This window comes from Coregonus lavaretus (genome assembly GCF_964263955.1).
Source record: "Coregonus lavaretus genome assembly, contig: HAP1_SCAFFOLD_4768, whole genome shotgun sequence".
Classification (NCBI taxonomy): Eukaryota; Metazoa; Chordata; class Actinopteri; order Salmoniformes; family Salmonidae; genus Coregonus; species Coregonus lavaretus.
The window spans coordinates 5,001-32,500 of NW_028165483.1; the positions used below are offsets into that span (position 1 = coordinate 5,001).

Genomic DNA, 27,500 nt, shown 5'->3' on the forward strand with positions numbered 1-27,500 from the left:
TCTCAGGTCACCCCCTGTAGGAGAGATAAGAGTATCTCAGGTCACCCCCTACAGGAGAGATAAGAGTATCTCAGGTCACCGACTGTAGGAGAGATAAGAGTATCTCAGGTCACCCCCTACAGGAGAGATAAGAGTATCTCAGGTCACCCCCTACAGGAGAGATAAGAGTATCTCAGGACACCCCCTACAGGAGAGATAAGAGTATCTCAGGTCACCCCCTACAGGAGAGATAAGAGTATCTCAGGTCACCCCCTGTAGGAGAGATAAGAGTATCTCAGGTCACCCCCTGTAGGAGAGATAATAGTATCTCAGGTCACCCCCTGTAGGAGAGATAAGAGTATCTCAGGTCATCTCCTACAGGAGAAATAAGAGTATCTCAGGTCACCCCCTGTAGGAGAGATAAGAGTATCTCAGGTCACCCCCTGTAGGAGAAATAAGAGTATCTCAGGTCACCCCCTGTAAGAGAGATAAGAGTATCTCAGGTCACCCCCTGTAGGAGAGATAAGAGTATCTCAGGTCACCCCCTGTAGGAGAGATAAGAGTATCTCAGGTCATCCCCTGTAGGAGAGATAAGAGTATCTCAGGTCAAATCAAATCAAATCAAATTTTATTGGTCACATGCGCCGAATACAACAGGTGCAGACATTACAGTGAAATGCTTACTTACAGCCCTTAACCAACAGTGCATTTATTTTAAACAAAAAAGTAAGAATAAAACAACAACAAAAAAGTGTTGAGAAAAAAAGAGCAGAAGTAAAAAATAAAGTGACAGTAGGGAGGCTATATATCTGTCACCACCTACAAGAGAGATAAGAGTATCTCAGGTCACCCCCTACAGGAGAGATAAGAGTATCAGTTCAACTGTGTTGTACTGTACTGTGCTGTACTGTACTGTGCTGTATTGTACTGTGTTATACTGTACTGTATTGTACTGTGTTGTACTGTACTGTATTGTACTGTGTTGTACTGTACTGTATTGTACTGTGTTGTACTGTACTGTGCTGTACTGTACTGTATTGTGCTGTGTTGTACTGTACTGTGCTGTACTCTACTGTATTGTACTGTGTTGTACTATACTGTGCTGTACTGTACTGTATTGTACTGTGTTGTACTGTACTGTGCTGTACTGTACTGTATTGTACTGTGTTGTACTGTACTGTGTTGTACTGTACTGTGTTGTACTGTGTTGTACTGTGTTGTACTGTGCTGTACTGTATTGTACTGTGTTGTATTGTACTGTGCTGTACTGTATTGTACTGTGTTGTATTGTACTGTGTTGTACTGTACTGTGTTGTACTGTATTGTACTGTACTGTGTTGTACTGTGTTGTACTGTACTGTGCTGTACTGTACTGTATTGTGCTGTGTTGTACTGTACTGTGCTGTACTGTACTGTATTGTACTGTGTTGTACTGTGTTGTATTGTACTGTGTTGTACTGTATTGTACTGTACTGTGTTGTACTGTACTGTATTGTACTGTATTGTACTGTACTGTACTGTGTTGTATTGTACTGTATTGTACTGTATTATACTGTACTGTATTGTACTGTACTGTATTGTACTGTATTGTACTGTGTTGTACTGTACTGTACTGTACTGTATTGTACTGTACTGTATTGTACTGTACTGTATTGTACTGTACTGTGTTGTACTGTGCTGTGTTGTATTGTACTGTATTGTACTGTATTGTACTGTACTGTACTGTACTGTATTGTACTGTGCTGTGTTGTACTGTACTGTACTGTATTGTACTGTACTGTGTTGTACTGTACTGTGTTGTACTGTATTGTACTGTGTTGTACTGTACTGTGCTGTACTGTACTGTGCTGTACTGTCCTGTGTTGTACTGTGTTGTACTGTGCCGGAGCATTCCCCCTCCCTCAGCACTATCAACCTGTCCTGTCACTTAGTGGCTGATAAACAGAGAGAGCTTCAAGCTGCCTCAGGAATGATTGAACTATCCCTGTGGTCACTGAGAAGTAGAAACATTTTATTTGACTGATAATACAAAAACACCATCTCCTCTAAAAAAGACACACAGAGGCACACACAAGCGCATTTCCGCAAACACACACACAGGCATACACACACGTGCGCGGGTGGGCACACACACACACACACACCGTAGGAAGTGTGTAGGTACTCCAACCGCATAATTAAAGCAACATAACAGAAGCCAACACAGGGAGCGTTTGTTACTGATACCTCTAATATACCCTTTAACCTAAAGATATCCACACTGATACCTCTATCATACCCTTTAACCTAAAGATATCCACACTGATACCTCTAACATACCCTTTAACCTAAAGATATCCACACTGATACCTCTAACATACCCTTTAACCTAAAGATATCCACACTGATACCTCTAACATACCCTTTAACCTAAAGATATCCACACTGATACCTCTATCATACCCTTTAACCTAAAGATATCCACACTGATACCTCTAATATACCCTTTAACCTAAAGATATCCACACTGATACCTCTATCATACCCTTTAACCTAAAGATATCCACACTGATACCTCTAACATACCCTTTAACCTAAAGATATCCACACTGATACCTCTAACATACCCTTTAACCTAAAGATATCCACACTGATACCTCTAACATACCCTTTAACCTAAAGATATCCACACTGATACCTCTATCATACACTTTAACCTAAAGATATGCACACTGATACCTCTATCATACCCTTTAACCTAAAGATATCCACACTGATACCTCTAACATACCCTTTAACCTAAAGATATCCACACTGATACCTCTAACATAGCCTTTAACCTAAAGATATCAACACTGATACCTCTATCATACCCTTTAACCTAAATATATCCACACTGATACCTCTAACATACCCTTTAACCTAAAGATATCCACACTGATACCTCTATCATAGCCTTTAACCTAAAGATATCCACACTGATACCTCTAACATACCCTTTAACCTAAAGATATCCACACTGATACCTCTAATATACCCTTTAACCTAAAGATATCCACACTGATACCTCTAACATACCCTTTAACCTAAAGATATCCACACTGATACCTCTAACATACCCTTTAACCTAAAGATATCCACACTGATACCTCTATCATACCCTTTAACCTAAAGATATCCACACTGATACCTCTATCATACCCTTTAACCTAAAGATATCCACACTGATACCTCTAACATACCCTTTAACCTAAAGATATCCACACTGATACCTGTAACATACCCTTTAACCTAAAGATATCCACACTGATACCTCTATCATACCCTTTAACCTAAAGACATCCACACTGATACCTCTAACATACCCTTTAACCTAAAGACATCCACACTGATACCTCTAACATACCCTTTAACCTAAAGATATCCACACTGATACCTCTAACATACCCTTTAACCTAAAGATATCCACACTGATACCTCTATCATACCCTTTAACCTAAAGATATCCACACTGATACCTCTAACATACCCTTTAACCTAAAGATATCCACACTGATACCTCTAACATACCCTTTAACCTAAAGATATCCACACTGATACCTCTAATATACCCTTTAACCTAAAGATATCCACACTGATACCTCTAACATACCCTTTAACCTAAAGATATCCACACTGATACCTCTAACATACCCTTTAACCTAAAGATATCCACACTGATACCTCTAACATACCCTTTAACCTAAAGATATCCACACTGATACCTCTAACATACCCTTTAACCTAAAGATATCCACACTGATACCTGTAACATACCCTTTAACCTAAAGATATCCACACTGATACCTCTATCATACCCTTTAACCTAAAGATATCCACACTGATACCTCTAACATACCCTTTAACCTAAAGATATCCACACTGATACCTCTAACATACCCTTTAACCTAAAGATATCCACACTGATACCTCTAACATACCCTTTAACCTAAAGACATCCACACTGATACCTCTAACATACCCTTTAACCTAAAGATATCCACACTGATACCTCTAACATACCCTTTAACCTAAAGATATCCACACTGATACCTCTAATATACCCTTTAACCTAAAGATATCCACACTGATACCTCTAACATACCCTTTAACCTAAAGATATCCACACTGATACCTCTAACATACCCTTTAACCTAAAGATATCCACACTGATACCTCTAACATACCCTTTAACCTAAATATATCCACACTGATACCTCTAACATACCCTTTAACCTAAAGATATCCACACTGATACCTCTAACATACCCTTTTACCTAAAGATATCCACACTGATACCTCTAACATACCCTTTAACCTAAAGATATCCACACTGATACCTCTAACATACCCTTTAACCTAAAGATATCCACACTGATACCTCTAACATACCCTTTAACCTAAAGATATCCACACTGATACCTCTATCATACCCTTTAACCTAAAGACATCCACACTGATACCTCTAACATACCCTTTTACCTAAAGATATCCACACTGATACCTCTAACATACCCTTTAACCTAAAGATATCCACACTGATACCTCTAACATACCATTTAACCTAAAGACATCCACACTGATACCTCTAACATACCCTTTAACCTAAAGATATCCACACTGATACCTCTAACATACCCTTTAACCTAAAGATATCCACACTGATACCTCTAACATACCCTTTAACCTAAAGACATCCACACTGATACCTCTAACATACCCTTTAACCTAAAGATATCCACACTGATACCTCTAACATACCCTTTAACCTAAAGATATCCACACTGATACCTCTAATATACCCTTTAACCTAAAGATATCCACACTGATACCTCTAACATACCCTTTAACCTAAAGATATCCACACTGATACCTCTAACATACCCTTTAACCTAAAGATATCCACACTGATACCTCTAACATACCCTTTAACCTAAAGATATCCACACTGATACCTCTAACATACCCTTTAACCTAAAGATATCCACACTGATACCTCTAACATACCCTTTTACCTAAAGATATCCACACTGATACCTCTAACATACCCTTTAACCTAAAGATATCCACACTGATACCTCTAACATACCCTTTAACCTAAAGATATCCACACTGATACCTCTAACATACCCTTTAACCTAAAGATATCCACACTGATACCTCTATCATACCCTTTAACCTAAAGACATCCACACTGATACCTCTAACATACCCTTTAACCTAAAGATATCCACACTGATACCTCTAACATACCCTTTAACCTAAAGATATCCACACTGATACCTCTAACATACCATTTAACCTAAAGACATCCACACTGATACCTCTAACATACCCTTTAACCTAAAGATATCCACACTGATACCTCTAACATACCCTTTAACCTAAAGATATCCACACTGATACCTCTAATATACCCTTTAACCTAAAGATATCCACACTGATACCTCTAACATACCCTTTAACCTAAAGATATCCACACTGATACCTCTAACATACCCTTTAACCTAAAGATATCCACACTGATACCTCTATCATAGCCTTTAACCTAAAGATATCCACACTGATACCTCTAACATACCCTTTAACCTAAAGATATCCACACTGATACCTCTAACATACCCTTTTACCTAAAGATATCCACACTGATACCTCTAACATACCCTTTAACCTAAAGATATCCACACTGATACCTCTAACATACCCTTTAACCTAAAGATATCCACACTGATACCTCTATCATACCCTTTAACCTAAAGATATCCACACTGATACCTCTATCATACCCTTTAACCTAAAGATATCCACACTGATACCTCTAACATACCCTTTAACCTAAAGATATCCACACTGATACCGCTAACATACCCTTTAACCTAAAGATATCCACACTGATACCTCTAACATACCCTTTAACCTAAAGATATCCACACTGATACCTCTAACATACCCTTTAACCTAAAGATATCCACACTGATACCTGTAACATAGCCTTTAACCTAAAGATATCCACACTGATACCTCTATCATACACTTTAACCTAAAAATATCCACACTGATACCTCTATCATAGCCTTTTACCTAAAGATATCCACACTGATACCTCTAACATACCCTTTAACCTAAAGATATCAACACTGATACCTCTAACATACCCTTTAACCAACAGATATCCACACTGATACCTCTAACATACCCTTTAACCTAAAGATATCCACACTGATACCTCTAACATACCCTTTAACCTAAAGATATCCACACTGATACCTGTAACATACCCTTTAACCTAAAGATATCCACACTGATACCTGTAACATACCCTTTAACCTAAAGATATCCACACTGATACCTCTAACATACCCTTTAACCTAAAGATATCCACACTGATACCTCTAATATACCCTTTAACCTAAAGATATCCACACTGATACCTCTAACATACCCTTTAACCTAAAGATATCCACACTGATACCTCTAACATACCCTTTAACCTAAAGATATCCACACTGATACCTCTAACATACCCTTTAACCTAAAGATATCCACACTGATACCTCTAACATACCCTTTAACCTAAAGATATCCACACTGATACCTCTAACATACCCTTTTACCTAAAGATATCCACACTGATACCTCTAACATACCCTTTAACCTAAAGATATCCACACTGATACCTCTAACATACCCTTTAACCTAAAGATATCCACACTGATACCTCTAACATACCCTTTAACCTAAAGATATCCACACTGATACCTCTATCATACCCTTTAACCTAAAGACATCCACACTGATACCTCTAACATACCCTTTAACCTAAAGATATCCACACTGATACCTCTAACATACCCTTTAACCTAAAGATATCCACACTGATACCTCTAACATACCATTTAACCTAAAGACATCCACACTGATACCTCTAACATACCCTTTAACCTAAAGATATCCACACTGATACCTCTAACATACCCTTTAACCTAAAGATATCCACACTGATACCTCTAACATACCCTTTAACCTAAAGACATCCACACTGATACCTCTAACATACCCTTTAACCTAAAGATATCCACACTGATACCTCTAACATACCCTTTAACCTAAAGATATCCACACTGATACCTCTAATATACCCTTTAACCTAAAGATATCCACACTGATACCTCTAACATACCCTTTAACCTAAAGATATCCACACTGATACCTCTAACATACCCTTTAACCTAAAGATATCCACACTGATACCTCTAACATACCCTTTAACCTAAAGATATCCACACTGATACCTCTAACATACCCTTTAACCTAAAGATATCCACACTGATACCTCTAACATACCCTTTTACCTAAAGATATCCACACTGATACCTCTAACATACCCTTTAACCTAAAGATATCCACACTGATACCTCTAACATACCCTTTAACCTAAAGATATCCACACTGATACCTCTAACATACCCTTTAACCTAAAGATATCCACACTGATACCTCTATCATACCCTTTAACCTAAAGACATCCACACTGATACCTCTAACATACCCTTTAACCTAAAGATATCCACACTGATACCTCTAACATACCCTTTAACCTAAAGATATCCACACTGATACCTCTAACATACCATTTAACCTAAAGACATCCACACTGATACCTCTAACATACCCTTTAACCTAAAGATATCCACACTGATACCTCTAACATACCCTTTAACCTAAAGATATCCACACTGATACCTCTAATATACCCTTTAACCTAAAGATATCCACACTGATACCTCTAACATACCCTTTAACCTAAAGATATCCACACTGATACCTCTAACATACCCTTTAACCTAAAGATATCCACACTGATACCTCTAACATACCCTTTAACCTAAAGATATCCACACTGATACCTCTAACATACCCTTTAACCTAAAGATATCCACACTGATACCTCTAACATACCCTTTTACCTAAAGATATCCACACTGATACCTCTAACATACCCTTTAACCTAAAGATATCCACACTGATACCTCTAACATACCCTTTAACCTAAAGATATCCACACTGATACCTCTAACATACCCTTTAACCTAAAGATATCCACACTGATACCTCTAACATACCCTTTAACCTAAAGATATCCACACTGATACCTCTAACATACCCTTTAACCTAAAGATATCCACACTGATACCGCTAACATACCCTTTAACCTAAAGATATTCACACTGATACCTCTAACATACCCTTTAACCTAAAGATATCCACACTGATACCTCTAACATACCCTTTAACCTAAAGATATCCACACTGATACCTGTAACATAGCCTTTAACCTAAAGATATCCACATTGATACCTCTATCATACACTTTAACCTAAAAATATCCACACTGATACCTCTATCATAGCCTTTTACCTAAAGATATCCACACTGATACCTCTAACATACCCTTTAACCTAAAGATATCAACACTGATACCTCTAACATACCCTTTAACCAACAGATATCCACACTGATACCTCTAACATACCCTTTAACCTAAAGATATCCACACTGATACCTCTAACATACCCTTTAACCTAAAGATATCCACACTGATACCTGTAACATACCCTTTAACCTAAAGATATCCACACTGATACCTGTAACATACCCTTTAACCTAAAGATATCCACACTGATACCTCTAACATACCCTTTAACCTAAAGATATCCACACTGATACCTCTAACATACCCTTTAACCTAAAGATATCCACACTGATACCTCTAACATACCCTTTAACCTAAAGATATCCACACTGATACCTCTAACATACCCTTTAACCTAAAGATATCCACACTGATACCTGTAACATACCCTTTAACCTAAAGATATCCACACTGATACCTCTAACATACCCTTTAACCTAAAGATATCCACACTGATACCTCTAACATACCCTTTAACCTAAAGATATCCACACTGATACCTCTAATATACCCTTTAACCTAAAGATATCCACACTGATACCTCTAACATACCCTTTAACCTAAAGATATCCACACTGATACCTCTAACATACCCTTTAACCTAAAGATATCCACACTGATACCTGTAACATACCCTTTAACCTAAATATATCCACACTGATACCTCTAACATACCCTTTAACCTAAAGATATCCACACTGATACCTCTATCTCTGAGCTCAAATGACTCAGAAACAGGTTATATCATGTTAAATATGTATCAGGTTTAAATGCCTTGTGGAAGAGTGCTTTGTGTAGTGTTGAGATTTCCATACACGAGCATGCATGTGCATACACGCACACGCGCACACACACGCACGCGCACACACACACACACACACACACACAGTGTTTGGTGGAATGGGGTCAAAGGTGACTCACCCATTTCCTGGGTCTGCCTCTGGGTCTCTTCTCTCCAGAGGCCAGGGCTTTCTGCAAAACAAACACAAGACTCCTCATTAGACACAACATATAGAAAATATATCTATATCTAGAAATACATCTAGAACTACATCTAGAAAAATATCTAGAAATATATCTCATATTTCATCACTTATTTATCCCCCCTGCAGGGCTAAAAAAAAAAAAACACTCTTAGAAAAAAGGGTTTCAGAACAGTTCTTCGGCTGTCCCCATAGGAGAATCCTTTGGAGGGTTCTACATGGAACCCAATAGGGTTCTACCTGGACCCCAAAAGGGTTCTTCAAAGGATTCTCCTATGGGGACTGCCGAAGAACCCTTTTAGGTTCTAGATAGCACCTTTTTTTCTAAGTGTGTAGACATTGACCTAGTTAATAGTCATTGGTTATCATTCACATCCATTGTGTTCAGTTATTTATTTCCCCTTCAGGGTTAACTGAGAGAACAATAGTGTTTGTGTCACTCGATCATCTCCAAGGTTGCAGAGATAATGGTTGGATACCTGTATATCTGCCTCAAGGTACTTTCAGTGGGACATATAACCCTGTGTTTATAAGAGAAGAGAGTGTAGTGTAGTGTGTGCCTCCTTTATCCCCAACCCCACCTGAAACAAATCCCCCATTTCAGCACTACAAAAGTTCCTCCAGTTGGCTGAGAGCAATATTTCACCAGTACAGTTTTCTGCTCTTCAGGTTGGAATGAGGTAGACCTTTATCAGAGGTCTCCCCTCTCAGATAAGAACCATGGTGGGCAGTTATAGGGTGTCTCCCAAATGGCACACTATTCCAAATAGTGCACTACTTTTCACCAGGGGCCACACGGCTCAGGTCAACAGTAGTGTACTAAGTAGGAAATGGGGTGAATCCTTGGATGTTATTAACCTGCACCTGCGATAAAATCTGCAAAATATGTGTACGCGACCAATAAAATGTAATCTGTAATCGTCTGTAATCTGTAATCGTCTGTAATCTGTAATCGTCTCCGTAGAGCTATACGGCTCCTCCTTCTCATGTCTCTGTGACTGCCTCCTCCTCCTCATCCTCTTCCTCCTCCTCCACCTCCTCCTCTTCCCCCTCCTCCTCCCCCTCCTCCCCCTCCTCCTCCTCCACCTCCTCCTCCTCCACCTCCTCCTCCTCCTCTTTCACCTCCTCCTCCTCCCCATCCTCCACCTCCTCCTCCTCCACCTCCTCTTCCATCTCCTCTTCCACCTCCACCTCCTCCTCTTCCACCTCCTCCTCTTCCACCTCCTCCTCCTCCACCTCCTCTTCCACCTCCTCCTCCTCTTCCACCTCCTCCTCCACCTCCTCCTCCTCCACCTCCTCCTCCTCCTCCACCTCCTCCTCCACCAGAGAGCCAAGAGCCAAACCAAGAGCCAGGTCTCAGGTTCCAGGGTAATTCTAGTCTAGGTCTCCCTTACCCATCCAAACAGGAATGGCTTTGTGATGGTAACTGAGTCAATCTGAGTGTAGTGATGACTTGGTGAAAAAGTATGTTATGTTGTAATGCATTGATGAATGGCCAATGCAATTCCCCTCGATGCCTCCATTATTAGCCAAATAATGATCATTTTGTGCAGAAAACCCGATTCAGACAGAACCACCAGGCCAAAGCTGGACCAGGCCAAAATTGCATTTACTCGAACTGCCCTATGGCCAGTCCTCCCCCCCCCCGTCTCAGAGAGATCCCGTCTGCAGGTGGTCCTTCTCACAGCCTCATCTCTCTGGTGAGATGATCCTTTAGCTGCCAAACACACACCCACACCCTTATCTGCCAAACACCTCCACTACTTCCCCTGCTGCTCTGGAGGTTACCAGCCAATCAGTCACCAGACGTCAAAGCACAGACTAGAGCGCCAACTACATCCCCCCGCAAACCGACAAGCCCTTAAGGACTAAAAAGCTAGTGAGATGATATGATTCACATAAAAGATCACATTTATGTTGACATTTTTTTTCCTCAGGCCCACTTTCAACCTGAATGTCTGAAGACGAGCTCGCATTTTCTGCATTCCACCCTTATTCCCAATGGTGTGCTGCAGACAGACTCACAGAAGAGATGCCCCCCAGATAGGGGGGCTGTGTCTCAAATCACACCCTATTCCCTATTTAGTGCACTTCTTTTGACCAGAGCCATTTGGGACACACACCATGTTCACAGCAGGGACTAAGTCAGACTGGTTAACGTATATAGCCTCCCGTCGTATTGGCTGGTTAACGTATATAGCCTCCCGTCGTATTGGCTGGTTAACGTATATAGCCTCCCGTCGTATTGGCCGGTTAACGTATATAGCCTCCCGTCGTATTGGCTGGTTAACGTATATAGCCTCCCGTCGTATTGGCTGGTTAACGTATATAGCCTCCCGTCGTATTGGCCGGTTAACGTATATAGCCTCCCGTCGTATTGGCTGGTTAACGTATATAGCCTCCCGTCATATTGGCTGGTTAACGTATATAGCCTCCCGTCGTATTGGCTGGTTAACGTATATAGCCTACCGTCGTATTGGCTGGTTAACGTATATAGCCTCCCGTCGTATTGGCTGGTTAACTTATATAACCTCCCGTCGTATTGGCTGGTTAACGTATATAGCCTCCCGTCGTATTGGCTGGTTAACGTATATAGCCTCCCGTCGTATTGGCTGGTTAACGTATATAGCCTCCCGTCGTATTGGCCGGTTAACGTATATAGCCTCCCGTCGTATTGTGAGACAACTTGGCTGGTTAACGTATATAGCCTCCCGTCGTATTGTGAGACAACTTGGCTGGTTAACCGCCCCTAAATATAACCATTACCAGCACCTAAATATAAACATTACCAGCACCTAAATATAACCATTACCAGCACCTACATATAACCATGACCAGCACCTAAATATAACCATTACAGCACCTAAATATAAACTTTACCAGCACCTAAATATAAACATTACCAGCACCTAAATATAACCATTACAGCACCTAAATATAAACTTTACCAGCACCTAAATATAAACATTACCAGCACCTACATATAACCATTACCAGCACCTAAATATAACCATGACCAGCACCTAAATATAACCATGACCAGCACATAAATATAACCATTACCAGCACCTAAATATAACCATGACCAGCACCTAAATATAACCATTACCAGCACCTAAATATAACCATTACCAGCACCTAAATATAACCATTACCAGAACCTAAAGATAACCATTACCAGCACCTAAATATAAACATTACCAGCACCAAATATAACCATGACCAGCACCTAAATATAAACATTACCAGCACCTAAATATAACCATTACCAGCACCTACATATAACCATTACCAGCACCTAAATATAACCATTACAGCACCTAAATATAAACTTTACCAGCACCTAAATATAAACATTACCAGCACCTAAATATAACCATGACCAGCACCTAAATATAACCATGACCAGCACCTAAATATAACCATGACCAGCACATAAATATAACCATTACCAGCACCTAAATATAACCATGACCAGCACCTAAATATAACCATGACCAGCACCTAAATATAACCATGACCAGCACCTAAATATAACCATTACCAGCACCTAAATATAACCATGACCAGCACCTAAATATAACCATTACCAGCACCTAAATATAACCATTACCAGCACCTAAATATAACCATTACCAGCACCTAAATATAAACATTACCAGCACCTAAGTATAACCATTTCCAGCACCTAAATATAACCATTACCAGCACCTAAATATAACCATTACCAGCACCTAAATATAACCATTACCAGCACCTAAATATAACCATTACCAGCACCTAAATATAACCATTACCAGCACCTAAATATAACCATTACAGCACCTACATATAACCATTACAGCACCTAAATATAACCATTACCAGCACCTAAATATAACCATTACAGCACCTAAATATAACCATTACCAGCACCTAAATATAACCATTACCAGCACCTAAATATAAACATTACCAGCACCTAAATATAACCATTACAGCACCTAAATATAACCATTACAGCACCTAAATATAACCATTACCAGCACCTAAATATAACCATTACCAGCACCTAAATATAACCATTACAGCACCTAAATATAACCATTACAGCACCTAAATATAAACATTACCAGCACCTAAATATAACCATTACCAGCACCTAAATATAAACATTTCCAGCACCTAAATATAACCATTACCAGCACCTAAGTATAACCATTTCCAGCACCTAAATATAACCATTACCAGCACCTAAATATAAACATTTCCAGCACCTAAATATAACCATTACCAGCACCTAAGTATAACCATTTCCAGCACCTAAATATAACCATTACCAGCACCTAAATATAACCATTACCAGCACATATACAGTGGGGAGAACAAGTATTTGATACACTGCCGATTTTGCAGGTTTTCCTACTTACAAAGCATGTTGAGGTCTGTAATTTTTATCATAGGTACACTTCAACTGTGAGAGACGGAATCTAAAACAAAAATCCAGAAAATCACATTGTATGATTTCTAAGTAATTAATTTGCATTTTATTGCATGACATAAGTATTTGATACATCAGAAAAGCAGAACTTAATATTTGGTACAGAAACCTTTGTTTGCAGTTACAGAGATCATATGTTTCCTGTAGGTCTTGACCATGTTTGCACACACTGCAGCAGGGATTTTGGCCCACTCCTCCATACAGACCTTCTCCAGATCCTTCAGGTTTCGGGGCTGTCGCTGGGCAATACGGACTTTCAGCTCCCTCCAAAGATTTTCTATTGGGTTCAGGTCTGGAGACTGGCTAGGCCACTCCAGGACCTTGAGATGCTTCTTACGGAGCCACTCCTTAGTTGCCCTGGCTGTGTGTTTCGGGTCGTTGTCATGCTGGAAGACCCAGCCACGACCCATCTTCAATGCTCTTACTGAGGGAAGGAGGTTGTTGGCCAAGATCTCGCGATACATGGCCCCATCCATCCTCCCCTCAATACGGTGCAGTCGTCCTGTCCCCTTTGCAGAAAAGCTTCCACAAAGAATGATGTTTCCACCTACATGCTTCACGGTTGGGATGGTGTTCTTGGGGTTGTACTCATTCTTCTTCTTCCTCCAAACACGGCGAGTGGAGTTTAGACCAAAAAGCTCTATTTTGGTCTCATCAGACCACATGACCTTCTCCCATTCCTCCTCTGGATCATCCAGATGGTCATTGGCAAACTTCAGACGGGCCTGGACATGCGCTGGCTTGAGCAGGGGAACCTAGCGTGCGCTGCAGGATTTTAATCCATGACGGCGTAGTGTGTTACTAATTGTTTTCTTTGAGACTGTGATCCCAGCTCTCTTCAGGTCATTGACCAGGTCCTGCAGTGTAGTTCTGGGCTGATCCCTCACCTTCCTCATGATCATTGATGCCCCACGAGGTGAGATCTTGCATGGAGCCCCAGACCGAGGGTGATTGACCGTCATCTTGAACTTCTTCAATTTTCGAATAATTGCGCCAACAGTTGTTGCCTTCTCACCAAGCTGCTTGCCTATTGTCCTGTAGCCCATCCCAGCCTTGTGCAGGTCTACAATTTTATCCCTGTTGTCCTTACACAGCTCTCTGGTCTTGGCCATTGTGGAGAGGTTGGAGTCTGTTTGATTGAGTGTGTGGACAGGTGTCTTTTATACAGATAACGAGTTCAAACAGGTGCAGTTAATACAGGTAATGAGTGGAGAACAGGAGGGCTTCTTAAAGAAAAACTAACAGGTCTGTGAGAGCCGGAATTCTTACTGGTTGGTAGGTGATCAAATACTTATGTCATGCAATAAAATGCAAATGAATTACTTAAAAATCATACAATGTGATTTTCTGGATTTTTGTTTTAGATTCCGTCTCTCACAGTTGAAGTGTACCTATGATAACAATTACAGACCTCTACATGCTTTGTAAGTAGGAAAACCTGCAAAATCGGCAGTGTATCAAATACTTGTTCTCCCCACTGTATATCCATTACCAGCACCTAAATATAACCATTACCAGCACCTAAATATAACCATGACCAGCACCTAAATATAACCATGACAGCACCTACATATAACCATTACCAGCACCTAAATATAACCATTACCAGCACCTAAATATAACCATTACCAGCACCTAAATATAACCATTACCAGCACCTAAATATAACCATTACCAGCACCTAAATATAAACATTACCAGCACCTAAGTATAACCATTTCCAGCACCTAAATATAACCATTACCAGCACCTAAATATAACCATTACCAGCACATATATATCCATTACCAGCACCTAAATATAACCATTACCAGCACCTAAATATAACCATTACCAGCACCTAAATATAACCATTACAGCACCTACATATAACCATTACAGCACCTAAATATAACCATTACCAGCACCTAAATATAACCATTACAGCACCTAAATATAACCATTACCAGCACCTAAATATAACCATTACCAGCACCTAAATATAAACATTACCAGCACCTAAATATAACCATTACAGCACCTAAATATAACCATTACAGCACCTAAATATAACCATTACCAGCACCTAAATATAACCATTACCAGCACCTAAATATAAACATTACCAGCACCTAAATATATCCATTACAGCACCTAAATATAACCATTACAGCACCTAAATATAAACATTACCAGCACCTAAATATAACCATTACCAGCACCTAAATATAAACATTTCCAGCACCTAAATATAACCATTACCAGCACCTAAGTATAACCATTTCCAGCACCTAAATATAACCATTACCAGCACCTAAATATAAACATTTCCAGCACCTAAATATAACCATTACCAGCACCTAAATATAACCTTTACCAGCACCTAAATATAACCATTACCAGCAACTAAATATAACCATTACCAGCACCTAAATATAAACATTACCTGCACCATTACCTGAACCTAAATAGAACCATTACCAGCACCTAAATATAACCATTACCAGCACCTAAATATAACCATTACCAGCACCTAAATATAAACATTACCAGCACCTAAATATAAACATTACCAGCACCTAAATATAAACATTACCAGCACCTAAATATAACCATTACAGCACCTAAATATAAACATTACCAGCACCTAAATATAACCATTACCAGCACCTAAATATAAACATTACCAGCACCTAAATATAACCATTACCAGCACCTAAATATAAACATTACCAGCACCTAAATATAACCATTACCAGCACCTAAATATAAACATTACCAGCACCTAAATATAACCATTACAGCACCTAAATATAAACATTACCAGCACCTAAATATAACCATTACAGCACCTAAATATAAACATTACCAGCACCTAAATATAACCATTACCAGCACCTAAATATAAACATTACCAGCCCCTAAATATAACCATTACCAGCCCCTAAATATAACCATTACCAGCCCCTAAATATAACCATTACCAGCACCTAAATATAAACATTACCAGTCCCTAAATATAACCATTACCAGCCCCTAAATATAACCATTACCAGCACCTAAATATAACCATTACCAGCACCTAAATATAACCATTACCAGCCCCTAAATATAACCATTACCAGCCTCTAAATATAACCATTACCAGCACCTAAATATAACCATTACCAGCCCCTAAAATGAGTACCAGCACTTATTTCAGTCCACTTCTGCTCACCACCACTACAGCCAATCAGTGTTCTTGAACCCAGTTGTCTGATTGCATTTTTAATGAGGGCATTTAATGGTCTGTCTGTAACACAACACCCTCACAGTGTTTTAATTTATAGTCCCGGTGTGTGCGTGTGTGTCTGTGTGTGTGTGTGTGTGTGTGTGTGTGTGTGTGTGTGTGTGTGTGTGTGTGTGTGTGTGTGTGTGTGTGTGTGTGTGTGTGTGTGTGTGTGTGTGTGTGTGTGTGTGTGTGTGTGTGCGTGTGTGTCTGTGTGTGTGTGTGTGTGTGTGTGTGTGTGTGTGTGTGTGTGTGTGTGTGTGTGTGTGTGTGAAGACAAGCCACTAGTCGTTAGCACGGCCTGGCCTCATCAGGTCAAACTGGGGATGGAAGGAAGGCTAGATGGGGAAGGAGGAGGAGGACAGGAGGTAGAGGAGGAGGACAGGAAGAGGAGGACAGGAGGACAGGAGGTGGAGTAGGACAGGAGGAGGAGGACAGGAGGAGGAGGACAGGAGGAGGAGGAGGAGGAGGAGGAGGAGGAGGAGGAGGAGGAGGAGGAGGACAGGAGGAGGAGGAGGAGGACAGGAGGAGGAGGACAGGAGGAAGAGGACAGGAGGTGGAGGACAGGAGGTGGAGGAGGAGGACAGGAGGAGGAGGACAGAAGGTGGAGGAGGAGGAGGACAGGAGGAGGAGGAGGACAGGAGGAGGAGGACAGAAGGTGGAGGAGGAGGAGGAGGACAGGAGGTGGAGGACAGGAAGAGGAGGACAGGAGGTGGAGGAGGAGGAGGAGGACAGGAGGAGGAGGACAGAAGGTGGAGGAGGAGGAGGAGGACAGGAGGAGGAGGGCAGGAGGTGGAGGAGGAGGACAGGAGGAGGAGGAGGAGGAGGAGGAGGACAGAAGATGGAGGAGGAGGAGGAGGACAGGAGGAGGAGGACAGGAGGAAGAGGACAGGAGGTGGAGGACAGGAGGAGGACAGGAGGTGGAGGAGGAGGACAGAAGGTGGAGGAGGAGGAGGAGGAGGAGGAGGACAGGAGGTGGAGGAGGAGGACAGGAGGAGGAGGACAGGAGGAGGAGGAGGAGGACAGAAGGTGGAGGAGGACAGGAAGAGGTCAGGAGGTCAGGAGGAGGAGGAGGACAGGAGGAGGAGGACAGGAGGTGGAGGACAGGAGGAGGAGGACAGGAGGTGGAGGAGGAGGACAGGAGGAGGAGGAAGAGGAGGACAGAAGGTGGAGGAGGACAGGAAGAGGTCAGGAGGTCAGGAGGAGGAGGAGGACAGGAGGAGGAGGACAGGAGGAGGAGGAGGAGGAGGAGGAGTACATAAGGTGGAAGAGGAGGAGGAGGACAGGAGGAGGAGGACAGGAGGAAGAGGACAGGAGGTGGAGGACAGGAGGTAGAGGAGGAGGACAGGAGGTAGAGGAGGAGGACAGGAGTTAAAGGAGGACAGGAAGAGGTCAGGAGGTCAGGAGGAGGAGGAGGACAGGAGGAGGAGGACAGGAGGAGGAGGACAGGAGGAGGAGGAGGAGGAGGAGGACAGAAGGTGGAGGAGGAGGAGGAGGAGGACAGGAGGAGCAGGACAGGAGGAAGAGGACAGGAGGTAAAGGACAGGAGGAGGAGGACAGGAGGTGGAGGAGGAGGACAGGAGGAGGAGGAGGAGGAGGAGGTCAGGAGGAGGAGGACAGGATGAAGAGGACAGGAGGTGGAGGACAGGAGGAGGAGGACAGGAGGTGGAGGAGGAGGAGGAGGAGGAGGAGGAGGAGGAGGAGGACAGAAGGTGGAAGAGGAGGAGGAGGACAGGAGGAGGAGGACAGGAGGAAGAGGACAGGAGGTGTAGGACAGGAGGAGGAGGACAGGAGGTAGAGGAGGAGGACAGGAGTTAGAGGAGGACAGGAGGAGGAGGACAGGAGGAGGAGGAGGACAGGAGGTGGAGGAGGAGGAGGAGGAGGAGGAGGAGGAGGAGGAGGAGGAGGAGGAGGACAGAAGGTGGAGGAGGAGGAGGACAGGAGGATAAGGACAGGAGGAAGAGGACAGGAGGTGGAGGACAGGAGGAGGAGGACAGGAGGTGGAGGAGGAGGACAGGAGGAGGAGGAGGAGGAGGAGGAGGAGGTCAGGAGGAGGAGGACAGGAGGAAGAGGACAGGAGGTGGAGGACAGGAGGAGGAGGACAGGAGGTGGAGGAGGAGGAGGAGGAGGAGGAGGAGGAGGAGGAGGAGGAGGAGGAGGACAGAAGGTGGAAGAGGAGGAGGAGGACAGGAGGAGGAGGACAGGAGGAAGAGGACAGGAGGTGGAGGACAGGAGGAGGATGACAGGAGGTAGAGGAGGAGGACAGGAGGAAGAGGACGGGAGGTGGAGGACAGGAGGAGGAGGAGGACAGAAGGTGGAGGACAGGAGGTGAAGGAGGAGGAGGACAGGAGGTAGAGGAGGAGGACAGGAAGAGGTCAGGAGGTCAGGAGGAGGAGGAGGAGGAGGAGGAGGGTTTAAATGAGCAGACTGGCACATTGTATATAGATCAGGTTCCAACATGACTGCAGCTGCTGAGTGGAGAATATCTCAGTGTATCATCATGTCACCTAGACAGAGGTACTGAAGAGATGATCACACTAATCTCCACTACTATGGGTGGCCTTGGAGCCTGATTATAATACAATGTTAATGACAGGAATGATTGAATGAATAACTTGGGGATATTGTTCTGCTAACAAGACAGGTTCCACATATTCAGGACAGTGCCAGCCAACTAGTACCTACATACGTCATGTGTGTTATCTGAGATCACATGGTCATGTTACAACACGTTTCAACCACTAAGCATAATTAACATGGCACAATGCTTTGGATAGGCCGGAAGCTTAGCCAATCCTAATTCCTAGTTCAGATGAAAACATGGCTTATATTTATCACACTATAATTGTTACGCTTGTCCATATCTCAGGCTGCTTCCCAAAAGGCACCCTATTCCCTATATAGTGCACTACTTTTGATCAGAGCCCTATGGGCCCTTTGGGCCCTGCTCAATAGTAGTGCACTAAATAAGGAAGAGGGTGCAATTTGGAATTCAGATTTAATTAAATGAGGTCATCTGTTTTTGGTTAATAACCAATGAATGACCTGATGCTTCTATCCCCAGAAAGCACATCCTGTGGCACAGAATATGGAAAGAGGGGCACACAAACCATAGGGTGCCGTTTTGGGACGCGTTTGGGGACGCGGCCGTTTGGGGACGCAGCCGTTTGGGGACGCAGCCGTTTGGGACGCGGCCGTTTGGGGACGCAGCCGTTTGGGACGCGTTTGGGACGCAGCCGTTTGGGGACGCAGCCGTTTGGGGACGCGGCCGTTTGGGGACGCAGCCGTTTGGGGGACGCGGCCGTTTGGGGACGCAGCCGTTTGGGGACGCGGCCGTTTGGGGACGCGGCCGTTTGGGAAGCAGCCGTTTGGGGACGCAGCCGTTTGGGGACGCAGCCGTGTTGGGAAGCAGCCGTTTGGGAAGCAGCCGTTTGGGGACGCAGCCGTTTGGGGACGCAGCCGTTTGGGGACGCAGCCGTTTGGGACGCGTTTGGGACGCAGCCGTTTGGGGACGCAGCCGTTTGGGGGAAGCAGCCGTTTGGGGACGCAGCCGTTTGGGGACGCAGCCGTTTGGGACGCAGCATGTGTCAAAGCCCTGTATACCAAGCCCTGCCGACCATACACATCCTCATATCATACACATCACAACATCTCTCAGGATGGTAGTCGGTGTGATTGATTTGGGGGAGAGGAGAGGAGAGGAGAGGAGAGGAGAGGAGAGGAGAGGAGAGGAGAGAGGAGAGGAGAGGAGAGGAGAGGAGAGGAGAGGAGAGGAGGTTAATGCATAGGCCTTATGTTTTTTAAGTCATGTTTTTAAAAAATCGGCCCTGCATTTTTGCTCAGAAAGTGATCTGGGCTCAGAAAAGGTTGGTGACCACTGGGGCCACCCATAGGACAACGGTTTAATTCCTGCTGTGTCCACCCATAGGACAACGGTTTAATTCCTGCTGTGTCCACCCATAGGACAACGGTTTAATTCCTGATGGGGCCACCCATAGGACAACGGTTTAATTCCTGATGGGGCCACCCATAGGACAACGGTTTAATTCCTGATGGGGCCACCCATAGGACAACGGTTTAATTCCTGATGGGGCCACCCATAGGACAACGGTTTAATTCCTGATGGGGCCACCCATAGGACAACGGTTTAATTCCTGATGGGGCCACCCATAGGACAACGGTTTAATTCCTGATGGGGCCACCCATAGGACAACGGTTTAATTCCTGATGGGGCCACCCATAGGACAACGGTTTAATTCCTGATGGGGCCACCCATAGGACAATTGTTTATACTATAATAGCACTGTGTCCCTGTATGTGTGTGCTCCACTGGTATGCCTGAGTTAGAGGTGCTGTTGATGTGTCAGGGTTAGGGTGAGGTGTTGATGTGTCAGGGTGAGGGTGAGGGTGAGGTGTCAGGGTTAGGGTGAGGTGTTGAGGTGTCAGGGTTAGGGTGAGGTGGTGAGGTGTCAGGGTTAGGGTGAGGGTGAGGTGTCAGGGTTAGGGTGAGGTGTTGAGGTGTCAGGGTTAGGGTGAGGTGGTGAGGTGTCAGGGTTAGGGTGAGGGTGAGGTGTCAGGGTTAGGGTGAGGTGTTGAGGTGTCAGGGTTAGGGTGAGGTGGTGAGGTGTCAGGGTTAGGGTGAGGTGGTGAGGTGTTGAGGTGTTAGGGTTAGGGTGAGGTGTTGAGGTGTCAGGGTTAGGGTGAGGTGTTGAGGTGTCAGGGTTAGGGTAAGGGTGAGGGTGAGGTGTCAGGGTTAGGGTTAGGGTGAGGTGTTGAGGTGTCAGGGTTAGGGTGAGGTGTTGAGGTGTCAGGGTTAGGGTGAGGTGTTGAGGTGTCAGGGTTAGGGTGAGGGTGAGGTGTCAGGGTTAGGGTGAGGTGTTGAGGTGTCAGGGTTAGGGTGAGGTGTTGAGGTGTCAGGGTTAGGGTGAGGGTGAGGTGTTGAGGTGTCAGGGTTAGGGTGAGGGTGAGGTGTCAGGGTTAGGGTGAGGTGTTGAGGTGTCAGGGTTAGGGTGAGGTGTTGAGGTGTCAGGGTTAGGGTGAGGTGTTGAGGTGTCAGGGTTAGGGTTAGGGTGAGGTGTTGAGGTGTCAGGGTTAGGGTTAGGGTGAGGTGTCAGGGTTAGGGTGAGGTGTTGAGGTGTCAGGGTTAGGGTGAGGTGTCAGGGTTAGGGTGAGGTGTCAGGGTTAGGGTGAGGTGTCAGGGTTAGGGTGAGGTGTTGAGGTGTCAGGGTTAGGGTGAGGTGTTGAGGTGTCAGGTTAGGGTGAGGGTGAGGTGTCAGGGTTAGGGTTAGGGTGAGGTGTTGAGGTGTCAGGGTTAGGGTTAGGGTTAGGGTGAGGTGTCAGGGTTAGGGTGAGGTGTCAGGGTTAGGGTTAGGGTGAGGTGTCAGGGTTAGGGTGAGGTGTTGAGGTGTCAGGGTTAGGGTGAGGGTGAGGTGTCAGGGTTAGGGTGAGGTGTTGAGGTGTCAGGGTTAGGGTGAGGTGGTGAGGTGTCAGGGTTAGGGTGAGGTGGTGAGGTGTTGAGGTGTTAGGGTTAGGGTGAGGTGTTGAGGTGTCAGGGTTAGGGTGAGGTGTTGAGGTGTCAGGGTTAGGGTAAGGGTGAGGGTGAGGTGTCAGGGTTAGGGTTAGGGTGAGGTGTTGAGGTGTCAGGGTTAGGGTGAGGTGTTGAGGTGTCAGGGTTAGGGTGAGGTGTTGAGGTGTCAGGGTTAGGGTGAGGGTGAGGTGTCAGGGTTAGGGTGAGGTGTTGAGGTGTCAGGGTTAGGGTGAGGTGTTGAGGTGTCAGGGTTAGGGTGAGGGTGAGGTGTTGAGGTGTCAGGGTTAGGGTGAGGGTGAGGTGTCAGGGTTAGGGTGAGGTGTTGAGGTGTCAGGGTTAGGGTGAGGTGTTGAGGTGTCAGGGTTAGGGTGAGGTGTTGAGGTGTCAGGGTTAGGGTTAGGGTGAGGTGTTGAGGTGTCAGGGTTAGGGTTAGGGTGAGGTGTCAGGGTTAGGGTGAGGTGTTGAGGTGTCAGGGTTAGGGTGAGGTGTCAGGGTTAGGGTGAGGTGTCAGGGTTAGGGTGAGGTGTCAGGGTTAGGGTGAGGTGTTGAGGTGTCAGGGTTAGGGTGAGGTGTTGAGGTGTCAGGTTAGGGTGAGGGTGAGGTGTCAGGGTTAGGGTTAGGGTGAGGTGTTGAGGTGTCAGGGTTAGGGTTAGGGTTAGGGTGAGGTGTCAGGGTTAGGGTGAGGTGTCAGGGTTAGGGTTAGGGTGAGGTGTCAGGGTTAGGGTTAGGTGTTGAGGTGTCAGGGTTAGGGTGAGGTGTTGAGGTGTCAGGGTTAGGGTGAGGTGTTGAGGTGTCAGGGTTAGGGTGAGGTGTTGAGGTGTCAGGGTTAGGGTTAGGGTGAGGTGTTGAGGTGTCAGGGTTAGGGTGAGGTGTTGAGGTGTCAGGGTTAGGGTGAGGTGTTGAGGTGTCAGGGTTAGGGTAAGGTGTTGAGGTGTTGAGGTGTCAGGGTGAGGGTGAGGTGTTGAGGTGTTGAGGTGTTGAGGTGTCAGGGTTAGGGTGAGGGTGAGGTGTTGAGATGTCAGGGTTAGGGTGAGGTGTTGAGGTGTGTCTAGCAGTAGGCTGGTGTGTGTGTGTGTGTGTGTGTGAAGGTTAGGTGTTTCAGCAGCATGGTTCTCACCCTGGCGGCTGCCTTGGACGGGCATTTGTTCTTGCTGCCTCTGGGACGGCCCCTTGGTCGTTTAGGGGCGGGCTCTCCAGTAGGTTCCTACAGACAGACAGACAGACAGACAGACAGACAGACAGACAGACAGACAGACAGACAGACAGACAGACAGGGGGAGAAACAAGTTGAACATGAACATGGGGCTGAGCGTAGAGGACTAAGGCCAGGAAACATAGTCTGTGTCCCAAATTGCACCCTATTCCCTATTTAGTGCACTACTTTTGACCAGGGTCCATAGGCACCATATAGGGAAGAGGGTGCCATTTGGGACGCAAACAAAGCTATGGCCCACTGCCCCCCTCTCCTCCCCCCTCCCTCCCTCCCTCGCTCTCTCTCTCCTAAAGGAAAATGTCCCTTTCAACAATGTGCCCATTTACTGGTGGTCTCTTGGTCTGTCTCCCATTTACTGGTGGTCTCTTGGTCTGTCTACCATTTACTGGTGGTCTCTTGAGTCTGTCTACCATTTACTGGTGGTCTATTGGTCTGTCTACCATTTACTGGTGGTCTCTTGAGTCTGTCTACCATTTACTGGTGGTCTCTTGGTCTTTCTACCATTTACTGGTGGTCTATTGGTCTGTCTACCATTTACTGGTGGTCTCTTGGTCTGTCTACCATTTACTGGTGGTCTCTTGGTCTTTCTACCATGTATGTGAGAGTGAGAGTTGTTTCTGCAGTCAAAAAAAAATCTAAATCCTCACACTAAATCTGCCCTCAGACTTTGTTTTTAAAGGATAGGCATTGCACACCATTTACCAACATACACTTTCACAGCCCTTCGCTGAATATGATAGGTTACTAATCTATTAATAACTAAAAAAAGACAAGCTCAGTTCTGGTGCCTTGTTTATTACTAAGAATAGAATCTACATTTGAGTCATTTAGCAGACGCTCTTATACAGAGCCACTTACAGTTAGTGAGTGCATACATTTTTCATGCTGGCCCCCCCCGTGGGAATCGAACCCACAACCCTGGTGTTGCAAGCGCCATGCTCTACCAACTGAGCTACAGGAGACCCCTTTATACATATCAGTAGGTAATACCCCTTTAATACATATCAGTAGGTAACTGGCAAACTGGGAGGGGGTGTTGTTAAACCATGGAGGCTGGTTGCATTGCAAATTAGGGAGGTGTTAAACAATGGAAGTGTTCATGAATTTACCTGCAGAGAAGCAGAGAACCATTCACACAGACCTGATACCTGCAGAGAAGCAGAGACCCATTCACACAGACCTGATACCTGCAGAGAAGCAGAGACCCATTCACACAGACCTGATACCTGCAGAGAAGCACACAGACCTGATTCCTGCAGAGAACCATTCACACAGACCTGATACCTGCAGAGAAGCAGAGAACCATTCACACAGACCTGATACCTGCAGAGAAGCAGAGAACCATTCACACAGACCTGATACCTGCAGAGAAGCAGAGAACCATTCACACAGACCTGATACCTGTATTCTAGTTACAGGGTCTGTGAAAATGCAGGAATCATGACTAGGTCTTTTGGTGGCTTTTAATTGACCATGTTTTTGTTTTTTTTACCCCTACCTCTTTCAGATAACAGCTGCCATACATAAGCAGGCGTGGTACATTAGTGGGATCTTTGTCTGTGTATGAAAAGGGGGTATGTAATGCCAAACTGTTGTGCTTTGGCCACCAGTTGGTGTTTGCATTTTTGAAAAAAAAACGGAATGTATTTTTATGAATGTTGATGTGAGTCACATTATGACTTCATTTAGGCACTGAATCATATCCTTTATCAACCATAAACACATCTACATGAATACTTTAAAATATCTCTCGGGGTGTTACAGGATGTGTGAGTCAACTTTGACGGAATATCTTCTAATGAACCTCAGCAGATCACTATTCATGACCAATCAAAACACAGCCTGCCGAGGTTCCTACAGTAGGACAACCTATGCATAGCCTGTCTTGTCTCGAACCAATGTTTTCAAAAAATAAACAAGGGGGTACTAGCAAACGCAACCAAATTGTTGAGTCATTCATGGCAAAGTTATCTCGAAGGAAATGTGTTATAAAATCAAGTACGTGGTGCAGCTATGCATTGGCTCAACCTATAGCTGGGATTAACTGGCGAAGCCAATGGGGATGAAAACTTCCTTAGGCCTATATCATTTCTAAACTACAAACAGCCGTTACATTTCACACAATAATATTATTCACTGTATATTTAAAATATATATGGAATCGTATAGTTCTGCAACCCTATATGTTGTTGAATGGTGAAACTAAACCCCGACGGTTCGACGGGCTTATCTACAACGACTGAGTCCTCTCTACTTACAATCATTGCCAACATTAACCCCTTAACCGCATTTAAAAAACAAACCGAACCTTTTTGTAAACAGCAACAACAAACATTCCATGCTTTACTGTCCCTGCAGGTCCGTTTGATTGTTCCAAGTTTTGCGTTAACAACATCGGTATAGCGCTGCGCGATGCATCCGGACAGAGTTGCCTATCCCCAAAGCGCAATGGGAACACACACACACACACTAGCATAGTGGCAACTGCATATATGTCTGGCATGTATGTTAGCCTACATCGGATTAAAAAAAATACATTAGGACCGACCTTAACAGGCTTCCTCGGTCTGCCCGGTTTGCGCTTGGCCGGAGCCTCTGCAGCCGCCGCCGGCTCCGGCTCCGGCTCCTGGGTCCCGGTTCCTGAACTCTCCCCGGCTTCTTCACCGTGTGCACTCATTGTGACTTTGTACCAAATAGTAATCTCTCCTGCAGCAGCTTCTCTCTACTGTACAACACACACCGTCAGCCTGGAGCCTATCCTGCCCTGCCTGCACACTAACCGACCACACCGCCAGCCACCGGACGTCCTGGTGCACGAGCTTGAGAGGGGGGGATCCTCTTGTTGTAAGCTAATGCACGAATCAACCGGCAGGTAAGGCTATCAAAGTTACACGGAATATGTTGGTGCTACTCAAAAGAAAAACAAAAGAAGAAGAAAAAAACGCCGGAGGGAGATGTTGCTTGACTGTATTATGAACAGCACGTGCTGCCCACTTCAGTATTTGGCTGAGAAAAAAACCCTCCCGGTCTCCTCTCTCTGTCGAAGTGGGTGGGGGTGGCCTTGGTGATAAAAATAAGCCCGGGATCGATTGGAATTTCAGCTCCTGTCGTTACAAATGAGCGGGAGACCTATTGAAAATAAAATGGTGACAGGGGCGCACAGTCAAATCCACGTGTCGTGATTTGACTGACAAATAACAATAACTAGACTTTTATAACGTAGACTATATGGCCGGGGCAAGAGTTTTTACACGGATTGGCAAGACTACAAAAAAACACTGGGCATTATAAATGCATCTCCACAGCCCACACGAAACCAGCCTACTCACTGAATGAGAATGAGGTAAAAAAAAAAAAAAAAAAGGAGAGAGAGAGAGAGAAAGCACCTTTCCTGTGGGAGGATAATGGGGGTGAGGGAGGGTGAGGAGGAGGGAGGCACCACAAGAGAGAAAAAAAAAACTGGCCCTATGCCAGAGAAAACATGAGAAATTCTGCGACGCCAAGAGGGAGACCACATTGAGACAAAGTCACGTGTCCAGCAGCACCATTCATGTAACTGGCCCAGGTCCCATCAGAGAGG

The 27,500-nt window shown here is 44.4% G+C and overlaps 1 protein-coding gene across 1 annotated transcript; it reads right to left on the reverse strand.

Moving 5' to 3' along the window:
* Positions 1-9,391: 9,391 nt before the first annotated feature.
* LOC311115805 (uncharacterized protein) lies at positions 9,392-26,891 on the reverse strand (the record flags this gene model as incomplete). The annotated part of the gene is made up of 3 exons (XM_084190934.1): positions 26,469-26,891; positions 23,825-23,911; positions 9,392-9,442 (listed from the first exon to the last, which is right to left on the reverse strand). Coding segments are annotated over exons 1-3 (267 nt in total), but the record flags the coding sequence as incomplete, so codon positions are not given.
* Between the last annotated feature and the right edge of the window lie 609 nt (positions 26,892-27,500).